This window comes from Miniopterus schreibersii (genome assembly GCF_964146895.1).
Source record: "Miniopterus schreibersii genome assembly, chromosome: 8".
NCBI lineage: Eukaryota > Metazoa > Chordata > Mammalia > Chiroptera > Miniopteridae > Miniopterus > Miniopterus schreibersii.
The window spans coordinates 23,276,742-23,301,505 of record NC_138109.1 but is presented as its reverse complement, the minus strand read 5'-3'; the positions used below and the strand labels follow the sequence as shown (position 1 = coordinate 23,301,505).

The 24,764-nt window shown below is 51.4% G+C and overlaps 2 protein-coding genes across 2 annotated transcripts in view; one reads left to right on the top strand and one right to left on the bottom strand.

The window, feature by feature from the left end:
• The first annotated feature begins 276 nt into the window (after nt 1-276).
• On the top strand, nt 277-15,637 carry COL9A2 (collagen type IX alpha 2 chain). Its single transcript, XM_081144237.1, has 32 exons — nt 277-426; nt 1,562-1,636; nt 2,800-2,835; nt 2,918-2,980; nt 3,982-4,035; nt 4,159-4,194; nt 4,290-4,313; nt 4,645-4,698; nt 4,995-5,048; nt 5,157-5,204; nt 5,424-5,480; nt 5,562-5,615; nt 5,913-5,966; nt 6,330-6,383; nt 6,480-6,533; nt 6,657-6,710; nt 7,816-7,869; nt 8,269-8,322; nt 8,557-8,610; nt 9,578-9,622; nt 10,042-10,095; nt 10,706-10,759; nt 11,055-11,108; nt 11,197-11,268; nt 11,528-11,563; nt 11,697-11,741; nt 11,839-11,871; nt 12,068-12,214; nt 12,493-12,547; nt 12,871-13,059; nt 13,893-13,970; nt 14,407-15,637. Exons 1-32 carry the CDS (start codon nt 355-357, stop codon nt 14,604-14,606), a joined length of 2,067 nt encoding a protein of 688 aa, XP_081000363.1. The 5' UTR covers nt 277-354; the 3' UTR covers nt 14,607-15,637.
• Nucleotides 15,638-18,186: 2,549 nt separating this feature from the next.
• Nucleotides 18,187-24,764, bottom strand: part of ZMPSTE24 (zinc metallopeptidase STE24) — a 28,972-nt gene continuing 22,394 nt past the window's right edge. The window contains exons 8-10 of the mRNA XM_081144756.1: nt 23,523-23,627; nt 22,205-22,348; nt 18,187-20,024 (exon numbers count right to left, since the gene is read on the bottom strand). Of these exons, the coding sequence (XP_081000882.1) occupies nt 19,800-20,024; nt 22,205-22,348; nt 23,523-23,627 (474 nt within the window). The 3' untranslated portion in view covers nt 18,187-19,799. The remainder of the gene's footprint in view (nt 20,025-22,204; nt 22,349-23,522; nt 23,628-24,764) is intronic.

The window sequence follows — 24,764 nt, the reverse complement described above, 5'->3', positions numbered from 1 at the left end:
CGGGGCCCTGGGGTCGGGCCGGCGGGGCCCTTGACGGCCTCTGGACCCCGCACAGCAGCAGGGCCGAGGCCTCCGCCGCGCGCCGCGCGCCTCGGGTTGCGGGGCCGGGGCCTCGGGAAGTCCGCGGCGGGGACGCCGGGTGGGCGCTGGCGGCGGGACCCAGGGGGGCGGAGCTGTGGCGGGGCGTCGGCGTCCCTCCGCCGTCCGCTCAGGTGACGGACCCCGCGGGCCCCCCGCCCCGCCCCGCCCGCCGCATATTCAGGGGGCCGGCCCGCCGCGCCCCAGAGCAGCCGGCGCCCCGCGCGGAGCTCAGCCGTCGGAGCGCTCGGACCCGCGCCCGGCCTCCCCGCCGCCATGGCCGCCGCGGCCGCCCCCCGCAGCCTGCTCGTGCTGCTCCAGGTGCTCGCGCTCGCCCTCGCGCAGATCGTAAGTCCCGCGGCCAGCCCCGCGCCGGGCGCCGGGCTCCGGGGAGCGGGGGCTGGGGTCCGGCGTCCAGGACCCAGGCCGGGGTCTGGCGAGGGGCTCGGCCTGTCCCCCACCCTCTACTGAAACTCCCGAGCCCGAGGGGCCACTTCGGACAGTCGCGCGACACAAGTCCCCTCGGTAGGTGCGCGTATAGGGCGCGCTCCCGCACCGTGGAAGGAGGTGGATGAGCCGGGAAGCCAGGGGGACCCTGTCCCGAGGCGCTCGGCCCGGCCAGGGACAGCGACGTGGAGCAGGAGCCGGCGCCGCGTCCTGGCAGCCCCGCGAACCCAGGCGCGGGGAGACAATGGTGCCCATTCACGGGGCTCGGGCGCCTCCCAGGGGGCGCCGGCTCCAGCCAGACGCCGCTCTCGCCGGGCGGCTGTCGCTTCCGAGGGCTGCTGGGGCCCAACGCGACGCGGGCGCACAGGGGCAGGGCCCGGGCGCCGTCTGCCGCCCCGCGCGGCTGCGGCTCTCCTGCGGGGCTGCAGCGTAGGGGGTGCTCGGGCGCCTGGCACGCGCGGGGCCCCTGCCCGGGTCGCGGCCGGTCCCCGCCAGAGGCCCGCCGCAGGGAGGGTGGAGGAGCGGTGCTGGGAGGGGGGCGCTCTGAGCAGGAGTAGAGAACAGGCTTCCCTCTCCACGCCCCCCCCCAGCCTCCCCCATTTTCCATTCGGATTTTACCCTCTCCAGGGTAAGGGTAGGGGAACCTACTCACCATCCGTGCCTGTTGGTCACCTAAAAATAGCAATACCAGCAAGCCTTCCTCCCACCCTCTGTGACTTCCGTGAGCCGTCAGCATCTCCACTATTCCTCACCACACGGCACGGCAAGGGGGGGACCCTGGCTGCACACATTCCTAATCTCTCTGAGCCCGTTTCCCCCGCTGCAAACCGGGGCTCGTGATAGGATCTGCCTCACAGCGACGAGCGTTCAGTGAGATACTATATGGAATGGTGCACACGACCTGGAATACCACAGGCTCCCAAAAAACGGGAGTTTGCTGCTCCCTGCGGAGCTGTCTTTCCTGGGGGAGGTGTACCCTTGGGATGCCCAGCTCCCTGCACTGTCTGAAGCCTGCACACCCTGTGTGTGTTTTCAGAGAGGCCCACCAGGAGAGCGCGGCCCCCCGGGCCCCCCGGGGCCGCCTGGAGTGCCTGGATCCGACGGCATCGACGTGAGTCTCTACCTGGGACCAAAGGAGGCTGCAGACAAAGGGGAACTTTGTGAGCGTTGGGGGCGGGGAGGGGCGAGGGGGGGTGGGTGTTCCTGGAGGTGCAGTGCCCCCTGTTGCCAGTAGGCGGCGCCGGCCGGCACCACAAGGAACCCGTTTGTTCTGCAAAAACCTCAAACCAGCCCGGAGATGCTGAACCCGTTATAGCTGAGCACAGACAAGGAGCTGCTGTGCTGTCCACCCACCGCAGCGATTCCTTATCCCCTTCCCCTCCTTTCCCTCCCTTTTAAGGTGGGGGACACCTTAATCCCAAGCCCTGCCCACTGGCACGTCTGGATGCTTCTTCAGGGTAGTTTGGGAGCCTTGGCCAGACCACTGACCAGCTGGGGCCAGACCCCTGTCTCTTCCTTTTGCATTTCTTTCCCTGATTTAGAATGAGCTGGGCTTGTTCCCTGATTTCCCTAGCATGGCGAGGGTTAAATACCTCATTCAGCAGGCTCCCCCAGGAGGTCAGCTCCCTGTTTACCCATCTGGACAGACCTCTATTCAGCCTGGTGCCCCCACCCCCAAACACAGGGCCCTGGTTCCCAGCCAGTTCCCTGGCTGCTGCAGGCTCTGAGATGACTGGAGGCCTCTCTGGGGTTGAATCTGACTCCAGGCCCTGCCTGTCCTCCACCAAGGGTCCTTTGTCACTTGGAAAGGAGGTCCTTCCTGCCTTGGGAAGCTTGAATCTGCCCCCTTCATAGGCCCCCTTGCCCCACCCACCCCAGTCTCCTTACTTCACTCACCTCCCCTTCATGTTTTTCTAAAAGTTTCTTCCCACACTTGCCCAAATCCAAGAGGCACCAGCTCTCCAAGGTAATTTGGAGCCGACAACCTCATTTGCAAGTCTCATTACCAGCACCTTACCAGCACTGGCACGTCTGAAACCATGCTGATATCACCCTCTTCTGCCTGGCTGGGGATGGCCTCAACCGACCTGTGATTTTTTGAGAGAGAGAGAGAAATGGAGCTATTTTCCTAAAAAATGCAAGGCCGAGGGGACACAGGACAGAGGAGAAGAGAGTGAGGAGAAAGGCACTGGGGACCGTCAGCCAGGGCCTGTGTGTGCCCACTTGGGGTAGCATGAGCCAGAGTGTGCTGTCTCACCAGCTTGTATCTTGCAGGGTGACAAGGGGCCCCCTGGGAAAGCTGGCCCTCCGGTGAGTGCTTTTTCTTCTTTGACCTTTGACTTCCAGTTCTTGCCCACCTCTTGCTAATATTTGCTCCACCTCTGCTTTCAAGGGACCTAAGGGAGAGCCTGGCAAAGTGGGGCCTGACGGGCCAGACGGGAAGCCAGGGATTGATGTGAGTAGTCTGATTCTGGCATCTTCCCTGATCTTTTGTTCAGAGTGGAGCAGCAGATGAGACTCTACAGCTGTGAGCTCCCTTCCCCTTCATGTGACTTGTGATCTCACTGGAACCCCACACCCGCCCAGGAGCATTGAATCACGGGCAGATGGGGCCCAGAGAGGGGCCCGGTTTGTCTGCAGTAGCCAGGATTTAGTCCCACATTTCTGGCCTCCAAATATCAGACTGAATACTCTGAGCAGAGCTGTCCTGTACACCCTGTCCTCTCCTCCTCTCTTCCCTTCCCCACCCCGCCCCCTCGAAGGCCAGGTGCAACTCAGGAGAGGAACATTATGTGGCTGATCCCACAGAGTTCCCAGGGGCCCCAAGGTCATAGGCTCCTGGACACAGCCAGGGCCACCGGGATAGTCATCTGGTTGGGGTTACACTTGTGTCATCACTGAAAGATGGGAGGAGGAAGAGCCCCTCATGAGTTGCCCTTGCCCTGCTGGCCCGAGAAGTGCCCACCAGAGCTGTGCCCAGATACCGGGACCCCTCCAACTCATCCACATCCTGCAAAGGTTACAAAGCACATTGCTCTGCACACCAGTTCTCACACATCCTCCCACAGAGGTAAACATGATTATTAATCCATTTTGCAGATGGAAAAACTCAGGCTCAGAAAAAGTCACCAAGGGCAGACATCAAGAAAATGACCATTCCAGACCTTCGTCTAAGTCTTCTAGCCTCCTAAACTAGGAGGCCTGAGGCCTGGGCTAATGGCTCTTTGAGTCTTGGTTTCTCATCTTTTAAAAGAAAATAATCCTTCTGCCTGCCTACCTCCCACGGTTACTGTGGGGACTGGGGGAAAGGAAAGTGAGGTATTGAGGCTCCTAGGCCTTCAAGGAGTGGGGTAAAAGGCATTCTGGGCCCACCCAGGAGAGACCTCTGTGCCTGCCCTGCCCCATGGGTTAGGGAGCAGGTTTGCCCCTCACTGATCTACCTTCTTTCTTCCCCAGGGTCTAACTGGAGCCAAGGGGGAGCCTGGCCCCATTGGGACCCCTGGAGTTAAGGTAAGTGGCCTGCTGGGTACTCATCATGGGCAATCTAGAGCCAGAGTTTGGGAGGGGCTGCAGTAGGAAGGAGCAGGGACCCAGGAGACCCCAGCCTCTGAGCCTCTCCCATTGCTCTTGCAGGGCCAGCCTGGGCTCCCAGGTCCCCCAGGCCTGCCGGTGAGTATAACCTATAAAGGCTTCGATTACCCTGTGTGACTAGGGGGGACTTGAAGGAGGGGCCATGAACCCAATCTCCTTTTCTTCTATTCCAGGGCCCTGGCTTTGCTGGACCTTCTGTAAGTTCTCAGGGGTAGGGTAGGGTCCCTGAGATTCCCAGAGAATGACACAGAAGGGTTTCTTAGGGGGACTGGCCATGTCATGGGGAAGGGCCAGCATTCACTGATGTCAGGCATGGGCAGGCTTGCCTGAGAACTCTGGGCCAGCCCCCTCTGGGCCTGTCCACTGGCTGTGGGATTCTCTGGTCCTTAAAGCCCTAATCTGTCTATCTCTCTGGGGTTGGTTGCCAAGTCAAAGCAGGGAAGGGTGCTCTGGCACCTGTCTCTACCTTTGTGCCTGGGGTGGGCTAGCCTGCTGAGGCATCCTGGCCAGTAATGTCTTTGCTCCTAGGGACCACCTGGACCTGTTGGCCTCCCTGGTGAGATTGGAATCACAGGCCCCAAGGTGAGCCCCAACCACTCCTCTGCTGACTCTGCCTCCTGCCCTCTGCCTCCAGGCCTGCAAGCTAGGTGTCTTTCCACAAGTTCCTGGGCCTGCTTCTGGCCACCAGGGAGCTCCTCCAGGTCTGGGGCAGAGGCCCCTCCTGCTGAGCCCACCCTGTGGTAGGTCCTTCAGGGAGACCAAGGGCTGGGTCCATCCCTTGCCGATCGGGCCTTGATCTCCCCAAGAGCGCAGATCCCAGGAAGTGACCTGGAGGGGAGGCTGGACGGGGTTATGATTTGGGCCTCTCTTGCTTCCAGGGGGATCCTGGACCAGAGGGACCATCAGGGCCCCCCGGCCCCCCTGGGAAACCAGTAAGTGTCCTCAGACCTCCCACATGGCAGTGTGCAGGAAGGTGCTGAAGCAAGCCTGGGGTGGGGAAGGTTCAGGGTCAGGTTTCATCTCTGCACATCTCCTCTCAGGGCCGCCCCGGAACCATCCAGGGCCTGGAAGGCAGCGCGGATTTCCTGGTGAGAGGGGGTCCTGGGGCGAGGCTACTCAGGGACAGGCGGGTCAGCTGCAGATGGGCAGTGGTGGGGACAGGTTGGGTCTGGAGACTGGTCAGTGGGAGCTGGGGAGGGGTTGCTCAGAGTCGCTCAGCCAGATGGGGCAGGAAGAGGATTTGGGAGTTGGTGAGGTGGCCTGAGGCAGGCCCATGACCACAGAGCCCTGTGGGATTTTCTTTCCAGTGTCCAACCAACTGTCCAGCGGGTGTGAAAGGCCCCCAGGGGCTGCAGGGAGTGAAGGTGAGCTCCGGCCCTGGTCTTGGGAGGGCAGAGCAGGTGGTTAGGTGGGGACCTCACACGGAGCTGCCCCTTTTCCTTCAGGGCCACCCTGGGAAGCGCGGGGTTCTGGGAGATCCCGGCCGCCTTGGAAAGCCGGTAAGTGTGAGGGCGGGGGGGGGGGGGCATGAGAGCGGCATGTGGAGAAGACCTACCTCTTCCCCCACCCCCTTCCTCCTCCCTCAGCTTCCCTTGGGCTCTCTGGGGACAGAGCCTTGAGCTGGGAAGCAGGAGGCCCATGTATAGGTCAGTGTGTCCCTGGGCAATTCCTTCTCCTTTCTGGGCCTCCATTTCCCCACCTGTCGCATGGGATTGGGAAGGGATGGCATCTTTGGTTGCCTGAATATTTGTCTTTCCATCTGCTTACCTGTCTGATCACTCAATCCTGCCCCATAGGGCCCCAAAGGAGATGTGGGTGCCTCCGGAGAGCAAGGCATCCCTGGACCGCCGGTAAGGAACACCTCCCCTGGGGCCTCCTCTCCTTGGCTTAGGAGACCTTGGTGAAGTCTCGAACTTGTAGAAGAGGTGCCTGTGCCCAGCTGGTGTGTGTCTGGGTGGGGAGAGGGAGGCTGAAGCTGACCATCAGAAATTGGGGGACAGAACCAAGGCTGTCATTCAGCAGACTCAACTCAGGCCCAGGTTCTGCCAGTTCCTTTGGGTGACTCTGGCGAGTCCCTCCCTAGCTCTGAGCCTGTCCCCCTCTATGAGATAGGGACACAGAGGGGGCATTGTGAAGACTGGGGTGGGGATCAGAGAAGGTGTCATGAAACCAGCCTTTCAGTTGCCATCACTGTCATTCTTCTGTCTTGACAGGGTCCCCAGGGTGCCATAGGCTACCCAGGGATGGCAGGGCCCAAAGGAGAGACGGTGAGTGAGTCTGGGGGTGTCCTGCAAGAGCCGCCCTGACAGCCCTCTGGCCTCGGGTCCAGCCAGGACTGACCCGCACTTCCTTCCTCTCCCCAGGGTCCTCGTGGGTACAAAGGCATGGTGGGCTCCGTGGGCGCCGCGGGGTCTCCGGTAAGTCTGCCCCTGTTCACCTCCCCACACCTCCTCCAGGCTGGAGTTCCCCGGGCTAAGAAGGGGGTGCAGCTTTCCCCCCCCAGCCCATTAACTTGGATTTCCGTCTGTCCTTCTTGCCAGGGTGAGGAAGGTCCGCGGGGCCCACCAGGCCGAGCTGGGGAGAAGGGCGACGTGGTGAGTCCTCTGGCTCCTCTGGTCCAGTCAGGGCCCCTGGGGCAGGCGTACTGGGCAGGACCCGGCTCCACCTAGGGCTGGGGTGTGTGTGTGTGTGTGTGTGTGTGTGACTCTGGGTGTCTGCATGGGGGTGTCTGGTGCAGGGAAGGGGCATCTGTGCCCAGAGCCCAGTCAGCTGCACCAACCCCCACTCTTGGAAGCCCAGCCTGTTGCTGATCAAATTCAGACTTTGGGAGAAGCCAGGAGATCCAGCCCCACGGTCACTGGGGCCAGACAATTAAATTCCAGCAAATCAGCCATGGGGCTAATGAGATTTGGTCCAGGTCCCAGTTCTCTTAACTTCTTTTTTTAAAAAATTAATAAGCTTTATTTCTTTTGAGCAGTTTTGAGTTTACAGAAAAATTGAGCAGAAAGTAAAGCTGACCATTATTTTTTTAGTTGTTAATTGTGCATGTTTTTAAACATACACAAAAGTAGAGAATGATATAATGAACCCCATATAACCTATCTCCCCAAATTCACATTTTGCCTTAAGTCATCTTCTTTCCCCTTCCTTCCTTCACTTTGTTATTGCTTAGCTCTGATATTTTCAAGCAAATCCTTAACATCATGTCATTCCACCCCTGAATATTGTGTATATCTCTTAAAAATAAGGACTTTTTCTCACATAGTCACAATATCATTATCACACCAACAAAATTATCAAGTATTCCTTAACATCGTCAAATAACCAGCCTGTGGTCAATTTTTCCCAATTATCTCAAAAACGTCTCTTCAGGATCTTGTTCAAACTAAGACCCAAACAAAGGCCACACGTTGCATTTGGTGGTTGTGTTACATAGCGGAGCGCAGGGTTGTGGTGGGTCTCGGTGAGTTCTGGCTCCTTCCCACCCACCCCCAGCCCAGCCCCTCCAGTTTGGACTGACTTCCACTCCCTCCTGCCAGGTGCAGGGCCAAAGGGCACCCCCAGGCCCTTCTCCTCCAGCCCCTGCACAGCGTGCCTGTGCCAGAGGGGCCCTGTTCTCAGCTCTTCCCCTCTGTGAACCACCAGACAGGGGAGGGGTTCAGCACCCTGAAGGTGACCGCATCTCCATCTACTTTGCAGGGAAGCCAAGGTGTTCGAGGACCCCAGGGAATAACGGGCCCAAAGGGAGCAACTGTAAGTGGCTCAGGCCCAGCCAGGCAGAGGGCAGGCGCCCAGGGACTCTGGACTAAACTCTGTTGCAAGCGGACTGACTCTGTCACCTCAGGAAATGCCCTCTTTCTGTGCCTTAGTTTTTTCACCTGTAAATAGGGTAGTGCTGTAGGAGAGATCATGGGAAGCTTGCAGCAAAAACCTGGGACACTTGTCACCCACATGAGGGAAGGAGTGTGGCTCTTCCCCCTTAAGCCCCCTTCCCACTTCCATTCCCTTCCCCCATTGACTGGTGGGGCTTAGGAGATGACCAGACCCACTTCCTACCTGCACACTGCAGCCATCACAGAGGGACATGGGTGGGTGGTCTCACCCCAGGCCTCTCCCCATTGTGAGTCTACCTTCAACTCCTCTCCTGAGCAGGGTCCCCCAGGCATAGACGGCAAGGACGGGACCCCAGGCACACCTGGCATGAAGGTAGGAGTGGGGACTGCTGGTGGGACTGGGGGAAGGGCCAGGGCCCCTCCCAGCTTAAGCCCTGAGTCTCATCACACTGATCTCAGAGGCCTAGGAGCCTGGGACCCTCAGTTGTGTCATCGACACATCCCTTCTTGGCCCTGGGCCTCAGTTGCCCCGCCTGCATTCTGGTGGAAGCCATGGACCCTCTGGGTGGAGCTCTCATTTGTGCCTTTGGTTCTCTGTCTCTCCCAGGGCAGCACAGGACAGGCGGGGCGGCCAGGAAACACAGGCCACCAGGGCCTAGCGGTGAGTATGGGGGGAGCCCCGGGGGCCGCCCCACCCCAAGCTGCCTCTCCTCCCCAGAAAGGCCAAGCGCGCTGTTGCCCACCTCCCTATGGCGGCATGAGTGGCCGATGAGGTCAGAACCTACACACCCAGGGCTCTCGCTCTCCTTGTCCCCACCCAGCCCAGACCTCATCACCATCTCTGGCCGTTGGCCTGGCTCAGGCCTCGTCATTGGCCAGTTGCCGCAGCCTTCGCTTCGGCCGTGGCAGCCCTCCACGCTGGCTGAGTGGAATCTGACCATTTCCCTGCCACAGCACCTTCCATGGCCCTCAGTGCCTCCAGGAAAGTCACTCCATCCAGTCAGTCAAAAAATAGTTGCTGAGTACCCAAGGCACACCCAGGGCAGGGAGTTATGAACAGACAGCTACCATAATTGCCCTCACAGCTCATCTCAGCATCTAAGGACCGCAGTCGGAAGGCCTGCCCTCCCCGCCTCCTCAGCTGCTCTCCCCTCCCCTCCCAACGCTGCCTTGGCTTCCCTACCCCCACTCTTCGGGCCTTTCCCCATCCCTCTGCTTGGAATGATCTTCCCCATCTCTTTGTGTCTTCTCACTATTAAGGCCCACCTCAATGGTGGGCACACCTTCTGGGAGCCCAGTCCATGGGAGTCCCCTGACCCTGCCTCTCTTCCAGGGGTACTGAGGCCAAGGCCTGCCAACATGCCCATGTGTGACTGTGTTCATGTATGCACCCACGTGTGCCTGTGAGCACATAGTGTGCTCTCTTCTCCCCATGGACCACAAACGCTTTGTGGATCTCCCCTCCTCTCCCACCATGGCTTGGGGGCTGGGCATAGTCAAGTTCATGATGCCGTGATGCCATGGCTGGGCCTTCTGTTCAGCTCCTGGATCAAGGGTGGGAGGCAAAGCACAGGTGCATGGCGCTCCCCCTTGCCAGGGCAGAAACTGATGTCAACTTCTTCCTACAGGGTGTGCCAGGCCAGCCCGGGACAAAAGGAGGCCCTGGAGACAAGGTGAAGTGACCCCAAGCTGGTGGCAGAATGGCTTCATCTGAGCAAGAGAGCCTGGGGCAAGGGACCAGGGGCATGTCATAAAGACTGCAAGGTTCAGGCCTCACCCCAGGCTCAGCGACTCAGCCTGTAAAGAAGCCCCTTGGGTCTAAGCACTTCCCTCCTGTCACCTGCCCAACCCCCCAACCTCCCACCCCACCCCCCACACTTCATCCCATCTGGGTGGAGACAAGTAACATGGCTCTGAATCCAAAGGAGAGACAAACAGGGAAATCAGTGGAGTCCAGAGGACCAACCAAGAACACGCTCTCCCTTCCACAACCCTTGGGTTCCAGAGTCTGTTTATTGTTCTCTGGGCTTCTCTAAGACCAAGGGCCTGACTGGGCCACTCAGACTGACCTTAGAACTGTGTTTTCCTGTAGGGTGAGCCAGGCCAGCAGGGCCTCCCTGGATTCTCTGGTCCCCCTGGGAAGGAGGTAAGTGCCCTCTCCTTTGACATAAGGGCTCCTGCTTTGCTACCTGTCCCCAGGCTTGAGGACCCTGCACTAAGCTTATGGGGTCTGGGTGAGACTATGAGGTAAAGCCCTAGCAGGGGGGTGCCCTGGGTGCCAGAAAGGGCTCTGCCACTGATCCACTAACCCAGGGAAGCTCCCTCTCCTCTCTGTGCCATGCAGTAAGGGTGGAGACAGGCTCTGTTCTGGGGTATGACTTCCCATATGACCAAGCTGATGGGGGCTGAGAATCCAGCAGATAGTCATTCATTCATTCATTCATTCATTCCATAAACATTCACCAAATACCTGCAACTGTGCTAAATGCTGAGATACACAGTCTCCTATTCACACAGAGCTTACAGTTTATGGGAAGAGACAGACATTAAATAAATGACCACATGATAACTAATTATAATTGTGTTGGGTTCTATGAAGGATGAGTACAGAGACCAGAAGAAAACAACAGGGGGTAAGGGAAGGCTTCCCTGATGAAGCGAATTTGCTGTGACTCAAGGATGGGTGGACATTAGCTAGGTGTGGAAGGGAGGGATCACCCGGCCTTCTGCTTACCCCTAATTTCTCTGTCACCCAGGGAGAGCCAGGGCCCCGAGGAGAAATCGGTCCCCGGGGCATCATGGGGCAGAAGGTAAGTGCCTGGCACAGTGGCTCCTCCCTGGGGGCCTTTGCAGCTGCTCGCTCTGCTGGACCCAGGATCTGGGTCCTCTCAATGGCTCCAGCACGTGTGCAGTTCTATCCACCCTTGCCTGAGGCTTCTCCAGCAGGGCCTCAGTTTGTTGGTCTGTGAAGTGGGGCAAAGGACTTCCTTGCTAGTGACAGCAGAAATGGAGGGCACCCTGACCATCCAGGGTCTGGTCTGGGGTCTGGCAGGGGGAGGCTGCTGGTGCTGATAGCCTGAGTGTGACCCTTTCTTTCTATTTCAGGGTGACCAGGGTGAGAGGGGGCCAGTGGGGCAGCCAGGCCCTCAAGGACGGCAGGTAGGTGAGAGAGATGGCTTAGATTGGCAGTGGGGAGCATGTCTGGGCACCTCAGTTCATTTACTTCTCTGGTTTCTTTCCTTCTCAGGGCCCCAAGGGGGAGCAGGGACCCCCGGGAATTCCAGGACCGCAAGGCCTGCCAGGCATCAAGGGGGACAAGGTACCAAATGGCACCGGGAAATACCTGGGAAAGAGGCCCTAAGACCCAGGGGTGGGCTGGGGGAGGGGGGAAGCTCAGATTCTTCCTGAGCTTCCAAATCTTCGAGGAAAAATTATTCCCTGTGGGTCCCAAGGAGTCCTGAGGGGCAAAGTGGACCTGCAGAGGCGGGGTGTGGCCCGGAGCCGGGTGGAGGGACCCCGTGGACCCAGCCTTTCCTGGAGAGCAGAGCTCACCCAGCCCGATTCCCTGCTTTCTGCAGGGCTCCCCCGGGAAGACCGGCCCCCGCGGCGGCGTGGTGAGTACCCCGCCTCCCCTTCCCCAGCCCGGAGGCGTCGGGGTGTCCGGAAGCGGGAGGTGGGGGGGAGGTGGCGCGGGTGGTGGCACAGCCTCAGCTCCATCGCTGCTGACTCGCGGTTCTCCATTTGCAGGGCGACCCGGGGGTAGCCGGCCTCCCGGGGGAGAAAGGCGAGAAGGTGAGTGGGCTGCGCGGGCGCGCGGGGGGAGCAGCGGGAGACACCCCCCCCCCCCCCCCCCCCCCCCCCCCGTGACAGCGCTTGCTTGTACCTGCAGGGCGAGTCTGGCGAGCCGGGGCCCAAGGGACAGGTGAGTCCTTCCCCTGCGACGCCGCCTTCCTCCACTCCCACCTTTCTCCTCTCCCAGCATCCCCCTCTTCCCCTTCGGGCACCCCTGGGCGCTGCAGTGGGGGGGGGGCGACACATGGCTTTGCTCTCCAGGCCCCCTCCCCTCCCTCTCCGGCGCCGAGGTCTCACCGAGGCTCTGCGCCCACCCCTCTCCGCAGCAAGGAGTCCGCGGAGAACCCGGCTACCGGGGCCCCAGCGGCGATGCGGGCGCCCCCGGGGTGCAGGGCTACCCCGGGCCCCCGGGCCCTCGAGGACTGGCAGGCGACCGCGGCGTGCCCGGACAGCCCGGGAGACAGGGCGTGGCGGTGAGTCGGCCCAGGCGAGGGGAACCTTCGAGGTAGGTGGTCTCCTGGGAGCGCTGCTCAAGTCCCCAAGGCTGGGCGCTCCCAGGGGAAGCGGACGTCCCTGAGGTTGGTTCCAAGCCCCACATCAGAGAGGATGGGTGTGGGCGCAGCAGGAGGGAGTTCAGTCAGACGCTGCAAATACTTCTGGTGGGAAACTGGGAGCAGGAAGGGGTCTCAGGGCGCAGGAGATGCGGCCGGGCAGCTGGGGCTTCTTCCTGAAAGGCCTTCTCTGCTTTCAGGGCCGAGATGCCAGTGACCAGCACATCGTGGACGTGGTGCTGAAGATGCTGCAAGGTGAGGGAGGAGCCAGCAACGCCCCCTCACAGCCTTTGTCTGGGCATCATCTACAGGAGTCTCTCCAAGTGGCTTTGTCCCAGTATTTGGAGTCCTGGGTGCTCATAACAGCTCTGCCCCGTAGGAACTGGGAACCTTAGAAACATTCTCTGGTCCTTTGACTCCTGCCCAAGGGCAGAGGAAGGGAGAGGTCTGCAGATTGGCCGGCCCACCAAGGAAGGGAAGGTTAAACACCCAGGGGTCTGGGGCCGGCAGGATGCTCTGCCTTCCCCAGTTTTTCTGAGCTGGCACCATCACAGACCTGTTTCCCTCCCTCCTTCCAGAGCAACTGGCAGAGGTGGCTGTGAGTGCCAAGAGGGAAGCCCTGGGTGCAACCGGCATGATAGGTCTTCCAGGACCCCCTGGGCCTCCTGGGTACCCAGGCAAACAGGGACCTCATGGGCACCCTGGCCCTCGGGGCGTACCTGGCATCGTGGGAGCCGTGGGTCAGATTGGCAACACAGGGCCTAAGGGTGAGTGCTGTTCTGTGGTGGGGTGGGGCCAAGTGGTGGGATTTGGCCAAGGTGGGCCCCAGGGGGTCTGTTACGCAGGCGAATTGTTCAGCCTCCCATTTTCTTTTTCCTTCTTGGTAGCAAATTGATAGAAACAAATGTACTATTTTATAACTTGGGTTTTTTGGGGGGAGAGTTTTGTTTTAAATTTACTTAGTGGCACCCCATAAACCGCTTTCCATGTCTCTAAAAGTAGGGAGGCAGATTAACAAAATAGTAAAGAAGGCAGGCTCAAGAATCACAAGATGGGTGTGTGTCCAGCCTCTGCCACTTGCTTGTTGTGGCTCAGACAAGTCACCTGTTAATCTCCCTGGTCTTAGACTTAGCATCTGTAAAATGGGATATTAATAGCAAGAGCCTCACAGTGTTGCCCTGAGGATGACATTCAGAGGTAACTCACATAGAACTCTTAGTTCACTGCTCGGCACATAGTAAATGGCAGCTGTCATTATTAGACACCCCCGTGTAATGAACTTTTATCAGCTGTATGGGGGGGGCAAAAGTAGGTTTACAGTTGTGAGTACATTAAAGTTTATTCTTGTATTACTATTAATTATTGTATTATTTTCCATACAAACAACTGTAAATTTACTTTTGCCCACCCTGTGGTCTTCCATCCTTTGTCGGGACCTTCCTTTATTTAGGCAGTTCTGCAGTCATTTCCAACTTTCCTCCATTGTAAACTAATACAAAACAGGAATAACTGCTGTGTATGAAACAGAAATGAATAGCAACCAAAGTAGAAAAAACCTTTTCCAATTCTGAAAAGCTAGGGCCCCCACCTTTCTCTGCAGGAAAACGAGGAGAGAAGGGTGACCGGGGAGACATGGGACGTGGGCACCCCGGGATGCCTGGGCCTCCAGGGATCCCAGGTAAGACCTTGGCCCTGCTCAGCAGCAGTTCTGTCTCTCAGCCCTGGGATTAGTGACCCACAGACAAGTGGGTCTCTTCCAGAGAAACCTCATGCTCAGCCAACTCAGTGCCATACCCCAGCTCTTATATCCCTTTGGAGCCCCCAGGAGCCCCTGGGTGGGGTCTGGCTGGGAACTGGACAGCTGAGGACTTCCTGGGTTGCACCAAAATCTGCTTCATGGAGGGAAAGAAAGGGCATTTGCTTCCAAGACCCACTAATGGGGAGCTGGGAGTAATGGACAATCACATGTGACTCTAAACCTGTGTGTCTGGGGCTGAGTCCTTTCTGCCTGTGGTGTCCTTGGATTCATTTTCCCCACCTGAAAAATGGGACTTACGAATCCTAGACCCAAGACAGGAAGAAGTCCTGATGTCTTTACCTTCTCCCTTTCACAGGACTCCCTGGCCGGCCTGGCCAGGCAATCAATGGCAAAGATGGAGACCGAGGGTCCCCAGGGGCCCCGGGAGAGGCAGGCCGACCTGGCCCGCCAGGTCCTGTGGGGCTGCCAGGCTTCTGTGAGCCTGCAGCCTGCCTTGGAGCCTCAGCCTACGCCTCTGCACGCCTCACAGAGCCTGGATCCATCAAGGGGCCATGAGCATCAGGCCAGGATGGAGCCCAGCAGGCATCCTGGGGGGGAAGGACTAGGTCCCCCCTGGGTGGACATGTACCCCATCCCTCTGCCCAGGAAACTAGCTTTCTCAGGACCTCTGTCTGGACCTAGGATCCTGAGGAAAGAAAATTCTAAAACATGAGGGAAGGGAAGACAGGGCATTGGAGTAAAAAGGTGAGGCCAACAGACAGGGCAAGTGTCTTTGGAGAGTCCAAGTCCTCAGAGGAAGGGGTGGCTTCCCTTCCAGGAGCACCACTCAGATGTTACCAAAACAAGTATCTCCTTAATTTGCGCCACCCTCCACTGGCCATCTTGTCCTTGGGGCAGGTGGACTGAGGTCTCTGCTGGATCCTGATACCATTTCACCCCCTGGGCTTACTGGGTGACTGCTGACGGGTGACTACCTGAGGTGGCTATCCTTAAGCCAGCCCCACTTCTTCCTCCCTGCCTCCCTCCATCTGAGTATTTAAAAACCCAGGCCCCTTCTCTTCCTGGCATCACCTTCTCCTACCCACCTCCCCTAGATCCACGCAGGCCTTTCTGTAAATAAAAGCCCCCAACTTGGGTACAAACCAGGATGTGAATTGTTGGGCTGGGATGGATAGGGGCTGGGCCTCCACTGCCCAGACAGGATGGTCAGGGGTTCCACTCTGGGAAGGGAGGGTAGAGGGTGGGGTACCTTCATTTGGGTGCATTCTAAATTGTGAGCATTAGGCTGGCATGCCATGTTTGAGGAGCATCTGTGGGAAGAACCTGGGGGGGGTCAGGACGGTGACCCGCTGCATAACTTTGGGCAAATCCCTTCCCAGCCTTTGTATAGCTGTGGCAAGGACTCAGCCAGGTCTTATTCATCCCAGTAAGGCAGCGACTTTCAACCCATAGTCTGTAAGAATTTTAAAACATGCAATACCTGACTAGTCAGGGACACTAACCTCTCTTCCCTTAGATTGTCAGATTTAAAAATGACAACAGCCAACACAATAGCCGTTATAATAAAAAATAATCTCTCAAAATCACTTCTGCCTATAGGTCTCATCCCATATTTCTGCTCCCTTTTGTGGGAATAAAAGGTGGTCTAATTTAGCTCCTCGTTCACCATACCGCCCTTCTTGGATCCCTCTCCTGGCTTCTCATCTCCCCAGGATCTGAAAGCTGGAGCACAGCCTGGCTTGGTCCTTGAATCGTATCTTTTTCTCTCACTCCTCTTGTGATCACACTCAGTTACATGGCTTTAAATCCCATCTATTCATCCCTAACCCAGACCTCTCCCCTTAACTCATCTATCCAACTGCCTACTCAGCGTCTCCCCTTAGATGACAGCTGTCTTAATTTTAATGTGGCCAAAATGGTCACATGACCTGCCTCTCCAAAGTCCCCCTTCTCCAACTGTGACTGAAAACTCCATCCTCTCAGTTATTTAAGCTAAACATGCTAGAGTCATCCTCTACTCCACTTTTTTTTCTTACACCCCACATCTGACCCATCAGCAGCAAATCTTGTTGGCTCAGCCTTCAAAATATATCCAGAATTCAACTACTACTCACCACCTTGGCTGGAAGTATTATGAAAGCCTCCCAACTGGTCCCCTGCTCAGGCCTTGGAGCCTCAACATAGCAGCCAGATGGTTCAAATAAAACTTAAATCAGACCCTTCAGTCCTTGGCCTGAAACCCTCCAGTGGCTTCCACTGTGCTCTGGGAAGAGCCTGAGTTCCTACAATGGCCTGTAAGGCCTTGTAAAATCTGCCTCACCCCTACTCCTCTGACTTTACCTCCCACCATGTCTTCCTAGCACACCCCATCCCAGCCACTCTGGCCCCCTGGTGTTTCTCAAACACACCAGGCTCACTTTCACATCAAGGTCTTTACACCTGCTGTTCCCTCTTCCTAGAATGCTCTTCCCTAAATATCTGCTTAGGTCACCCACTCACTTCTCAGCTCTTTCTTCGAGCATCACCTTCAGCGATGCCTTTTTATGACCACCCAATTTAAAATTCAATTCCCACCTCACCCCTAATCACAAACAAACACCTCAGGCCCTTGTTTTCCTCCAAGACATGTATCACCACTTAATATCTATTTAATATATTTTGATTGTCCCCACACTAGCATGTTAACTCCATGAGGGGGGATTTTTCTGTTGTTCATTTATTAATGTATTCCCAGCACCTAGAACAGAGCTTGGTACAGAGTGGGGGCTCGATATTTGTTGACTAAATAACAGGTGGAGAAATGAAGGCTCAGTCAAATTTCTTGACCGAAGTCTTACTAGTACGTGGCATGTTGGATTCTAGAGCCCTGGATCTTACCCTGAAGTTATACCCACCCTGTATAACCTCCTCCAGAGCCACAGGGGAGCTCTGACCCGAAGGCATCTGTTATCTGAGATGCTAGCTTCATTCCGCTCACTGGGTGAGGGCAGTCCTGCCTTCACAGGTTTTTAGAACACAACTTGTTTAGGAAATCCTCCTCCCTGGCAACCGCCTCGGACAGTCTTGTCTGAACAGGGTGACACCCTTCCACTATGGGTCATTTCTGCCTTCCCACCAAACTGTACTTAGCCTGACATACAAGTTACACACACCACTGGTCTTGAATCAGAAGTTTTTGGACACAAGTTCTCTGTGATTTTCTTTGTATAGCACCTAGGACAGAACTTAAGGCTCTCAAGTGGTACTTAGCATTCTGCTATTGATGAGAGAACACTCAAAACCGTCAGAGCTACATAAAGTACACACGTACGAAAGAATCCGAAGGATTGATGAAAATGCCAAGTGGAAGGAGGCTTCCTCAGGGAGGGGAATACTACATAAAGGACCAGGGGTGACAATGAGAATGTAAAGGTAAAGGGCAAGATGGGACCATCACTGGTACTAAAATCACTAATTTAATCCCAGGGATTCTGCTCCTGTCCTAGACAGAGGTAGAATTTACTAGCAGCTCTCAGATGTCAGCAAAGGACCAAGACAGATAAAGGTAATATGTATAGAGACTCCACCTTAAATTCAGAGATGAACCCTGCTGAGGCCATGCTATTTTACCTGAGGCCTCGCTGTACTTCATTCTGCTCCCTGCATATCCACCGAGGGGTGCAAAGTACCACCTCCTTCCCTCTTTGGTTGGCTTCTCCACTCCTTCCCCTAATTGGGTAATACCTCGGAGCTACCAGTATCCTCTGGCCATCCCTAAATTGTAGGTGAACAGGTAAATACAATTACACATTAAAAACCTAATTACTGCTGCTACATGTAAGGAAGACCAAAGAGGCAGCTGGAGCAGACCAGACAGGCCCAAGATAACTTGAGGTTACGAAAGCACAGAAGGAAGGGTTCTGAATGAAGGTTCTGAGAAAACATCTGCAAAAAACAGTAAAGCTCTGGAGTGGAGCAGGAGGAAGACTCCAAAGAGGCCCATGTGAGTGAGGCACAGTGATGGTGGCGACATCACTCAGCATCAGGGCTGTTTCTACCCACTATTCTTCGTGTCCCAGCAACTGTTCCTCTAGGTAATAAACATACACCTAGGTAACACACAAAGTTTGTCAAATCAAAGACAAAGTACACCAATCTGCAATGGCAATTTTTAATGTCTCACTTGTGCAGAACTGAAATTTGCATTTAAAGGCACAGAAGGGAGAAAAGGCAGTTAACACAGCATGGATCCACAATAAAGGATGCTAGGTAAAATCACAGGACTGCTCCTCTTTAGCCTTAGGGAAATAAATAATGCAGTACTAAACTAGATTTTTATTTTTATTATGTTTCCATGTGAAGACATCACCCAATTATGAGCTGAGCAAAAGACTTTCTGGCCGGATATCAAGGGTACACAGTTGATCCCACTTTGGAATAAATGCCCGTAAGGTAAGCATTACCACTGCGAGTTAGGCACAAAGTTCTCATACAGGAAGTGGATAGAGATTTGAAGCAGTCAAACATGAAGCTTTTTAAACTGAAAAAGAAGTATTTTGTGACATCTGTTTTAAAAAGAAAAATGATCTGCATATCAAGAGGTGTAATTTTCAAAAATGGAACCAGGCCCAATTAAATAGCACTTACAACTTACTAATAAAAATTACAAAAATAAAAACCAAAACTCTTCTGTCCTCGAAAGAGATAGAAAACTATATTTTTTCCTATAGTAAGAGAATCGCCAGCATTTTCACCCTCATGTCTCTTAAAATATCATTTCTTCTTCTTTCCACATTCCACCACTTTAAAAATAGCAAAACCTGTTCAATATGGCAATTTCTGCTAAGTGAATGGATATACCATCTATTGAATAAAAGAGTATGAATGAGGAAAAAGCTGAATGCTTTGAAAAATACTAGTTTACCCCTAATGGATCAGATCATACTCACCAGGTGGAAGTAAAGATAAAGACTGAGACTTTCTTAAAAACAAAAACACAACCCAATGATTTGAAACATCCTACACATAATTTGTAATTTCAAAGCACTATTGGAAATTCCTGATCAATGTGTAGCAAGAGAGGAAACAGAGAAATTTGGTAGAATAGGGCATATTTCTAACTACTTTCATTTAAATAACATCAGCCTTACAAATTATTATCTCTCTTCCTTATTTAAAACACTGATTGGCCAGATTAAATCATAACAGCATGAAAACGGTTTGGCGCCACTGTTTCTGTATTACAGACAGGACTTGGAGGTGGTGTGTTCTCTTTTAAACATATGCCCCAAACACCTTGTATAGCTCAAAAAATTTACAAGTTGATGGCCCTGGCTGGGGGTAGCTCAGCTGGTTAGAGCGCTGTCCAGATACACTAAGGTGGTGGGGTTGATCCCTGGTCAGGGTACATACAAGAATCAAAAGAATCAACCAATGAATGTGTAAATAAGTGGAACAACAAATCAGGGTTGGTTTCTCTCTCTCTCTCTCTCTCTCTCTCTCTCTAAAAATCCATTAAAAAACTTTTTTACAAGTTGATGGCAAATTTGATGTTAAAGATAAAAGTACAAGCCTTAAAACTTCATCCAGTGTTTCATTAAGAAATGGATTATTAAAATAATCTTTGAAATGATATTAAATATATTTAAATCTGGGCTTTCTGTACTTAATAGTTTTCTTTAAAAAGAAAAATTAAAACCATTAAGAGCCAGAGCATGCTGTCAGGACAGAAACAATCAGAAATGTGTCCAGCCACAGACCCTGGGCAAGTCAGTCTTGTTTTGAACTTTCCAGAGCTTGAAGCCTCTCTAGTAGCGGAGGGTGCGAGTAATGCCACATGGAAAACAGCCAGTCAGAAACAGGGAATCCCAAGTTATCTTTGTTTAGTTTGATTAGAGCAGAATATAAGTCTTTAGCCTTCCCAAGTTTCTTGGCAAATGCATCAGCTTGAAACTCAAATCTGCGGCTCAGGACTGTTAGGCAAAAAGAAAGAACCTGAAAAAGTAAATAAAAGGCTTTAACCACTGCCCACCTCTTTACTGTCACTGCAGGCTGCAAGAGCTAAGGCTATAGAGGAAGTTCGGCTCAGGATGAGAAACAGCAGGCCCAAGAAAGATCACTAGTACTTAGGGAACCTAGAAAGGGGGAATTATTATAAACTGAGCCTTTCCCACCCAAGCAAACAGACCAGAAACAGATATATATCCAAATCAATGGTATACTTACCAAAAAATACAAAATTTTAAGAACCTGCTATTTGCCAGGCACTTTATATATTCCCCAACAATCCTACCAGGCAATTACTCTTGCTCCTGTTTTATAGGTAAGGAAGGTGAAGCTCAAAGACGTTGATAACTTGCTTGGGGTCACACAGCTAGAAGGTGGTAGTGCTGAAATTCTCAGTGACTCCAAAGCCCACGCACACCACCTTCCTGAGAGTCAGAGTGAAGTCGTGATCATTTACATTCAGACTCTTTTTTTTCCTTTCTAAAAAAATATTCTTGATCACATATCTACCTTTAAAGGATAATGACAGTCTTTACTGAGAATATTCTAAAAAATATGCTACAGCTTCTACTGACAATCTCAAAATGGAATTTTCTAAAATGTCCTGAGCTATGGAAGCATTGCCAGAATATATATCCAGTCTCCAAAGGTGGCAGCTATGAAGGGGACAGATTTCATTTGAAAATATAAATTTCTGAGGGAAAAATAGTTTATTTGCATACTGAAATATTGCAGGTTGAATGACATGATATTTAAGATATTTCTTATCTTAAAATACTTCAGCATTAAAACAACCAAAAAAGTCTAAAAGTCTCTTGTTTGTACCTCTTATTGCCACTAGCAAATATGAGTTTCAAAGTCTGGGAGTTCCTTATACCTTGTAAGATATGTTCAAACCTAAAAACTGAATTCTGCCTGAAATTTATATATAGTAACTCTTACTTAATCAGTACGATGATCTGATTTCCCAGTCTATGTTAGGTTAAAGAAGAACATTAGAAGAGATAGTGACCATAATGGAAAGTCATATTGATAGTAGCAAGGATTATCAGCCTGACTGTGAGGGAAGAGACAAGACAATTAGTTAAATAAATAAATAAATAAATAAATAAATAAATAAATAACTGCTGAAAAAGCAGAGCTGTCTGGGGTCATGTATACATAGTTCAGTGTCCTTGAGACATTACTGAACTGTGACAGAAGACAGCAATGACAATATTATAAGGTGGTCTGTAACCTCTTTAAGCAGTAACAAACTGTGTAAGGCATTTTATAAATACTTTCCATAAAACTTAAAATATAAAATTAAAACATTTAGAGTTTAAAGATAATCTCGGTTCTCTGAAAAATTTGTGTTTATGTGGACAATGCTATATAAATATGATCTGTTCCTCTTTCTTTTCTGGTACCTTACCCTTCTCCTCCTTTTTATGAAAAAATAGGATTCATTTAGCTTATCTTAAAACCTTAAACTTACAAATTGTTCCCAGAAGTATTCTTCTGAATGGAGAGATCTCAAAATCCCAGTGTTACTTCTTGGTTTAATTTGGAAGCCTTATCAAACATGACATGTTGTATCATCATATCTGTCAGTAGTCTTGGTAATCCATATCTTATATGTGTGGAGTCCCACTACTGAGCAATACAGAGCACTGGTTCTTTAGCTTCACTTATCATAAAGGACCCAATTCTGATTTAGAGGGTCTGCGGTGGGACGCTAAGGCTATTTTGAAGCAGGTGGTCAGAGAACACAATCAGAGGAACGCTCTCCTACAGCTTCCCTCATCTAGCCAAATACACTCAATTATTATTTGTTTTATCCCCTCACACATGGATTTTCACCCAAGCATTTGTGAATATGTGCTCTAGGACACGGTATTTCAACAGTTAATCCCCATCTGCCAAGGCTCTGCGGTATGCGCCACATCAAGGCTCTTGCTACGACAGTCTAATTCTCCACTTTCCCCCTAACCGTATGCAAGCATTTGTTTATTTGGGCTTAGGTTTTTCTGCCACTTTTTTATACTGGCCAGTAAATCAAGGGACTAAGACTTTGTTTCATTTCCTTGTTAAAACTATAGTTTTGTTTATTTTTTCACTACCCTAAGAGTTCTAGATTTGAAACGGGAAAGGGCGAATGTGAGATAATTTTAAAGATCGTACATTACCTCATTGTAAGGTGAAAAAATAAACTGGAAGATGATCAACAGTCCGATTAGAGTGGGCTGGCTGTCAAAAAACCCAAATGCAGCAAAAAGCTCCTTTCGCCCAATTAATACAGCAAACAGGAAGAAACACAGGAAAGAATTCATCTAGAAAGAAGAACACACAATTTCTAAGTTATTGCTAAGCTGATTTCACTGCAGTACTAAAAAGTAGAACAAAACATCACAGGGTGACCTTAAGAATGGTGTTAGTGTAAGGCCAGAAACTATGGTGTTAAGTACTTTTGTAATTTTATTTTTATTCTAGAAAGAAAAATAAAATTTTCCAAACATATAAACTCTACAGTTCTTTCTAAGGACAGGCTTAAGTGGAGCCTCCTATGATCGTGGGTTTAAAGTGGTCAAAAGTAATGAGATATTTTCTTTCTGTAAAAAGTTAAAGGGCTAGAATGGATTCTGGCTTTGTTGGCACTAGACTGTAATCAGACACAAGGCCTCCCACTTGACCTTGATGTAGAGGCTCCAAAGAAACTGGCTTTCCTTGAATTATCTTTAGGACCACTGGAGCTGTACACTGACATTAGAAAGGTCCAAGAAAAAAGCAGATCTATCTTTAACAATATGCAAGAGAGAAAAAAATCCAAAGTCTGAACCAGACACTAGTAAAGGCATATTGGAGTGAAGATGGGGAACAAATGCCATTCTTCTCCCTTAGCAGACGTGAGTCCTGGGAGCTACATATACCACATTTAAGTGTCCTGTCCAACCAGCTAGCAGGTGACAGGATACAGTGCTCTTTCACTCAGAGCCCAGAGGAGGAATGTTCAGGAACTCTTACTTTCTTCTTTATATTCACTTCATTTCCCAACTTCTTTTCAATGGATGTATAATGACTTTTACATGAGAAAAAAATGTTTTTAAAAAAGTATTTTAATGTCCAACTTATTTAGGCTCACTCCTTTTGAATTTACAGCTCCTACAGGTAAGTAATTCAGGAGGTAGTGATGACGATGGTGATAACAATAAATATAGTACTTACCACTTTCCAGCTACTACTACAAACTCTTTACATATATTAACTCATCTAATTCCTGCATCAGTCCTATGAGGTATTATCATTCAGTAAGGGAATGGTGGCAGACAGGTTCAGGAAATTGCCTGAGGTCACACAGGTAGTGAGTCAGGGAGCTGTGACATGACGGCAGCCAGATGGCCACGCTACAGAGTCTGTCTTAACTTCTCTACTGTATGACTTCTATAACTGCCATACTTCTAATCTGACTACCATGCCATAAAAAGAGAATTGTCACTCCAAACTCACCTGGCTAATAACGATATTTTTGACTGTGTGTCCCAACTTCCAGTGCCCCAGTTCATGGCCTAGAACGGCAAGTACCTCCTCATTTCTGCACCCTTGTTTCTTATTCTGAATCAAAGAACAAATTAAAATCAATTTTAAATTTATAAACTTCTCTTTTAAAAGGGACATATATATCCCTTTTAAAAATATAAATTTTTAAAAACTGAGACTTCCAAGTCAAGATGGCAGGAAGTACATTCACATCTAATTTTATTCCCTCCAAAAACCCCAATAAAACTATAATCAAGATATATATATAAATAAAAGATATAAACCCACAAGGATGGGGAAAACAGTAGAGGTAACAACAACAACATTCTGCAAGCAAGAAAGCAGATGGAGAAAAGAGAAGCAGCCTCATTTACACTGGAGTCTTCAAAGGGCTTAGGAACTAATAGCACCAGGTACTTCTGGAACTGGAGGAGAAGGGGGAGGTGACTGAAATAAGAACTGAGTGAGAGATGTTTGAGAATCAATTAAAGCTCCAAATTCCTTCTCCAGCTCCATATCAAAGGGCAATTGCTTCTCCCTCATCCTGGTAGAAGCCTGAAAGTCTGTTGATAGTGGTGATGGTTGCACAACATTATGAATATGCCAAAAACTACCGAATTGTACACTTTAAAATAGTTCAAATACTGAATTTTATCTCAATTTTTTGAAAAGTAAAATGATTACATGATATCTAGTAAGCATTAACCAAAAGAAAGCTGATAGCTGCATTAATATCAAAGTCAACTTCAGGGTAAAAAGTATTATTAATGAGGGTTACAACAGAATGATAAAGGCTCAATTTAACAGGATACATTAATACTAAAGTTTTATGTACCTAACACTATCCCCTCAGAATACATTAATTCAAAATTGTCAGATTTGTAAAGAAAACCTGACAAACCTATCATAACAGAGGATTTAACATACCTCTCTCAATCATTGAAACATCAAGCAAATAAAATATCAATGATTATATAAAGATCTGAACAAAATAATAAAATAAACAAGCTTGATCTACTGGTGACATATAGTATCCTGCCACAAACAATTAGAAAATCTATATCCTAAAAAGGGAAGGCTAAAGGTTTTTAAATCAACTCCAGCTACTTAAAAGGGTGAAGTAAAAAAAAACCCCAATGAGCATGGAATTGATTTTGCTTTATACAGTTTAGAAAAATGCAACCTAATGGGAATACAAGCAGCAAGATTTAT

Excerpts from the sequence above, each read along its gene's own strand:
- COL9A2 (XM_081144237.1), top strand. The coding sequence starts at position 355 with ATGGCCGCCGCGGCCGCCCCCCGCAGCCTGCTCGTGCTGCTCCAGGTG. Across the intron at positions 4,036-4,158 it reads TTGGGACCCCTGGAGTTAAG|GGCCAGCCTGGGCTCCCAGG; the intron begins GTAAGTGGCCTG and ends TTGCTCTTGCAG. Across the intron at positions 9,623-10,041 it reads AAGGAGGCCCTGGAGACAAG|GGTGAGCCAGGCCAGCAGGG; the intron begins GTGAAGTGACCC and ends GTTTTCCTGTAG.